Consider the following 5,089-nt stretch of genomic DNA (forward strand, 5'->3'; position numbering starts at 1 on the left):
AGAGGGATCTGACAATTGGAATTAATATGCGTGGAGCTTTCCCTCTCCATTTGTTGGCTGAGGTTTTCCAGGCAACTTTATCAGGGGTAACATTATCGAGAGCTTTGCCGAGAGCTTCTTCATCATGCTCACATCCGAGTCTGCCCAACACTTGTCACTGTCAATCACAAGGTGATAATACACAGATGATTCTCTCATTTGGTTTAATAAAATCTCCAGGCTTATTTGAACTGCAGTCATTACAGCAAATAATTGCTGCATTGAGGTTTTAGCCAGGCCATAGCCTCAGGGATAAGAAAATACTATTGCTATATGAAGGATCTGGCTGGTGTTTTTTAACCTTTACTCCCCAGTTGTTCATATTTCTAAAATGAATATTACATTTGAATCTAGATTTGGCTTTCTTTATTCAAACTAACATTGTTATTACATATTATCTGGACATGGAGTCATCTTTTTTCACTTTTTTATGTCTGTGCTGTCAAGACAGGTTTCACCAGGGACTGCCAATTGTAATTCTTTACTGTCATTTAAACCAAATTGTAGATCTGAATCAGTGGGGCTAAAATTCTCTGAAGAAATGGACTGACAGAAGGGAACATATTTCATCTTAAATTTGAATTCTGATGCCAGCTGAAAGTGTATAGCGGGAAAATGCTGCTGAAACCACAAAATATAAACCTTTCAGACAGAAACAATCAGACAATAAAATATTCCATTGCATCATTGATATACATGAGAAATACAAAAAAGAAGCTGATGCTGATATGATGCTTCCTATTCAAATGCATGCGCTAGATTTGCTGTGAAATACGCCTCAGCCATACTGTCAATGGCCTCAGCACTTGTCAGCACAGTGGGATTTATTTGCATCTTTACTTACATTTCAATTTAAATAAAAATTGAAGAGTAAGTCAGAGTAAAAAACTTTTATTTATTTTTTTTTACATGCAGTTGCAATCAAATTTCTAATATAAAAAATCCAGCTCCAATGGGTCACATATTCAATTAGTTAATCCAATCTCCTCTCTTTAATTACATTCATTAGTATATTTGTTTGACCAAACAAGGTCACAATAGTTGATTAGATAAAGAATCAATGGCAAAGACAAAAAACTCATTACAAAAGCAATGGTGTGGATATTTGCATCCTTGTTTGTGTCTGACAGTTTATCTCAATGTCGATGAAGGCAAAGCAGGCATAAACTTATTTGTTTTGAGGTGGTCTTTGATTTGTACGTGTCAAAAGAGTTGTGGTGACCTTGCATTGTTGGCTTCCCCAATAAAGAAGCAGGACACTAATTACCTTTGTCAGTGAAGTGTACTTGGGACAATATACAATCAGATAACAATAATGGAGTCAATAATTTGTATTTACTCTGAAACTTGGACAATGTCATTTCTCCCAATTAATGCAATCACCCAAGCATTAAATTAGTTTTTTTTCTCACCCAGAAAAATAATTAGGGGTAATTGTTAGGAAATCAATCAATCAGTAGAATGAACTGCCAATGAAGCGTGGTCAACTCAAAACTAAAGAAACGTGTGACACAGATGGCTTGGATGTGTCTTACCCTCAAGGGACTTTTGCTGTGCAGTACACCGAAACATTAAAATTAAGGCAATAGAAAAGTGTATATTATTTTCATGTTTAGCAAAGTGCCCTGAAGTACCTTTGGAGGAGTCTTTGTTAAATTCTGTGAAAACGGAACAGATAATGTATAGGTTGAAAAGACACAAGAAATACATTCAACGGATACAGTAGACTGACATTGCAGAAAGCTCCTTTTAACCTTTGGAGGGCACATGATCTGGAAGAAAAAAATATTCATATTATTTTACAATGATAACTAACTGATTAACAATAATGTCTACAAGAAAGTATAGTTATTTAAAGGACCAGTGTGTCAGATTCAGTGGCACCTAGTGGTGTAGTTGTTGATTGCAGCACTCTTGGCTCACCCTCCTTATTCATACCTATGAATATCCTATTGTATTCAATTCCAGCCAATAGATCCTCCTAAATGTCACACACTGGATCTTTAAGACATATCTGTTTAACAAATGTTAAAGATAATCAGTCTCCTAAGAGCCTTTTTTTACAACAAAGTTTAACATGGTGTGTTTTAATCTGTGGCTCTACTTACAATATCCATTCAACAGTAAACGGAGCCCATACAGATGATAAAAGGTGGGTAGGAAGAGTTCTTGTTAAATGAGCCTTTATAAGATATGACCCTGTAAATCAGTAAACGTATATTCTTCTTTTTGTTTACTAAACAGTAACGGAGCAACAGTAGGCTGCTTACTGTTGGATTGACAACAACAACAAGCCCTCAGCCACTTTATCTCAGTCAAGTATGCTTTCCTTTTCACGTGACAGACGCGCCAGCAAATCAACTGCGAGTATGTTAATCACGTAGACCAATGAGAATCCAGACTCTTACACCGAAACGCCCCTAATTAAGTTAGATTGAACTCCGGTTGCTGTGTCTGTCAAATTATTTAGCTAGCTAGCCACCGTTAGCTCGTTAGCTGGGCTGACCCGCAGGAATGGAGAGCAGCTGAGCACTTTCTGTGGAAATTAAACCGCGACACACATTAACATCTCTGTCACAGGGGTTTGTACAGCTCTCCAGCAAATACGGTGAGTTACATCACTAATGTTTCCTACGTGCAAGGGCTCAAATGAAAGAAACAGTCAGGCTGTTAGCAACGCCAAATGTAGCATTGTAAGCTAATGTTACAGACAACGATACTGTACGTGAGGCAAGGAAACACGGTGAAACAACGTCAGCCTGTGGACATGAACATCGACCAGTCTAACGCATCCAAAGGTTATTAAGTCACCTTCCCAGCTGTCAGCTGAAACTGCATCAGTTTCTACCGACGTTACTCCCATTACGTTTGCTAACGCGACGTTAGCACTGTAACCTCGGGCTGTGGCGGATAACAGCAGCTGACTCCATATATATAAATATCAAAGTTTAAAACGCGGGCGCTGTTTACGACCCTCTTCATTAGTCACACAGCAGACTTTGTGAACGTCGACCACAGTACCACGGTTCACATAACATAACATACTTCATGAAACAGCCGAGTTAGCCCGAAGCTCTCCCAAACAATCCCTCATTTTAGATTAGCCTACTCTGTTAACGTTTCTCACTTTGTCCTCTGTCAGCACTTAACGACGTTTTACTGCTAACTGTGAAGTTGCAACCACACATAAGGTAGCTGTATTATTAGCTGGATGGTATTAGATCAGCATTATTGTGTGTATGTTTACAGGTTGTTTGTGTGCGTGGTTCATCTCGACTGAGGCAGCAGTTGTTTTGTGTGTTTGTTTGTGTGTGTGTGTTTGTTTGTGTGTGTTGTTTTTTTCCATCACAGCAGCGGATGGCCCCGACAGCACTTGTCGTGGGACCTACATAGAGAGAGAGGGACACCGGTCTGAACCTCTGAATGAGTAATGAACCTAAACCCCTTCTGGAGCATGTCTGCCAATACAAGTCGTAAGGTAAAGTTAAACACCCTGAACTGTAACAGAACACACAGTAAACACACAGGAAACACTTAAAATAAACATAAAACAGGGCTGTAAAGAGATTACTAGGGGAAAATAACCTCATGTATGTGTCACCAACACTGTAAACATTAAGGTTGTGTGTATTATTATTATTATTATTATTATTATTATTATTATTATTATTGTGTGCGTTTTAGAAATCATCATTAAAAAATTGAGAAAGCTAGGCTCATTTTTCAGTTCAATACTTTGCTCTGTTTTTTTTTTTTTTACCTCCAGTCTTCTTTTTGTCAGAGGTCTTAAATCATGCACCTGTTCCCACTTGTATTCAATTTCCTAGGAATCTTGTTAAACTGGAACTTTTAATACTCTTGTACAGGGTGTGGTCTCATACTCATTTTTGGAAAAGTCATTCACAAGTATAAATGTGTGACTGAATTTGACGGCTAATCTTTCCACCGGTCTTTCTCAGTGTAGGATACATGTAAACATTACTTGTGTCAGTAGTTTAGTATGGTTGGCCAGTGCTTGACTGAATTTCCACCAACAAAGGGGAGGGGAGGTAAACTGTAGCATGCTGGTGCAGCCTTGGTGAGGTAAGTAGGAGACAAACAGTGTACCTTGAGCATGGGTGTGACTTAATCTTTTCCTGCCTAGTCAGAGGAACATTTCAAAAACATTCTGCAGTCAAGTCTGACTGACTGTGCAGGCTAGATCTGTCGCATTAGGGCACCATTCACTGCAGACATTCCAGACATAGTTGTACTAGTCGTCAGCAGGGTTTTTGTTGCAGCCTGCTGCTGTGTACAGTGACACTGTACTGTAACTGTTATCATTATGAACAGCATCAGTAAGATGCAGTGATAAGTCTGCTTGAATGTGCTTGCTTTTGTCTCGACACTGCTTCCTGATGAGCTGCAAAACAGATGGGCAGTGTAACTTGAGTTGGAGGCAGCACATGGTCACTACCCTGGGCCGTGGGTCTAAGCTTGAGTGTGCATAATGGCCCATAAACTGTAGCCTTCTCGTATCTGGCTCTCAAGAGTTACCGTCGGCCTGCTTTTTTCACATAGCTATTTAAAAAATATATTTTTGAGATTCCTGTTACGGTTCTCGTACTAAACAGCAGAGATCTGACAACGAGGAACAGAGCGGGCACGGGGAGCAGAGATCCAGCCCAGCCCGGCTTTCATTTGGCAAAAAGCAGCTTCCGCCGATTCCGAAGAATGCAGCCCCCATTACCAAGCCTGCATCAACGGGGACCCCAACCCAGTCGGCCAATGGCACACATGCCTCCTATGGTCCCTTTTACTTAGAGTACTCTCTGCTGGCTGAATTGTAAGTATTTGTCCACTATAAGAATTAAAAGCTCAGTTTATTTGTTGTTCTTCTTTTAAAGGGGAACTTGGCAACTTTTTCAGCTTAATAAACCCGTTTAGAAATCATTTGGATGGTTAAATGGCCTGTTCCGGTGAAAATGGTGACCCCCCCACCCCCCTCGGGCGAAAACATGCGGATGATCAAAACTGAAAAACCAGCGAAGAAATGGCTAGAGTTGCCACC

At 39.9% G+C, this 5,089-nt stretch overlaps 1 protein-coding gene across 2 annotated transcripts in view; it reads left to right on the top strand.

Annotated features, from left to right (window-relative positions):
• Window positions 1–2,495: 2,495 nt before the first annotated feature.
• aktip (akt interacting protein) overlaps window positions 2,496–5,089 on the top strand; it is a gene marked incomplete in the record, with an annotated part of 7,392 nt that continues 4,798 nt past the window's right edge. The window contains 3 exon segments of one of the 2 annotated variants that reach the window (XM_035682440.1): window positions 2,496–2,647; window positions 3,391–3,517; window positions 4,653–4,864. In XM_035682440.1, coding sequence (XP_035538333.1) covers window positions 3,470–3,517; window positions 4,653–4,864 — 260 coding nt within the window. 2 annotated transcript variants of the gene reach the window in all.

Source organism: Morone saxatilis, unplaced genomic scaffold (genome assembly GCF_004916995.1).
Source record: "Morone saxatilis isolate NCDOM2014 unplaced genomic scaffold, NCSU_SB_2.0 Contig11, whole genome shotgun sequence".
NCBI lineage: Eukaryota > Metazoa > Chordata > Actinopteri > Moronidae > Morone > Morone saxatilis.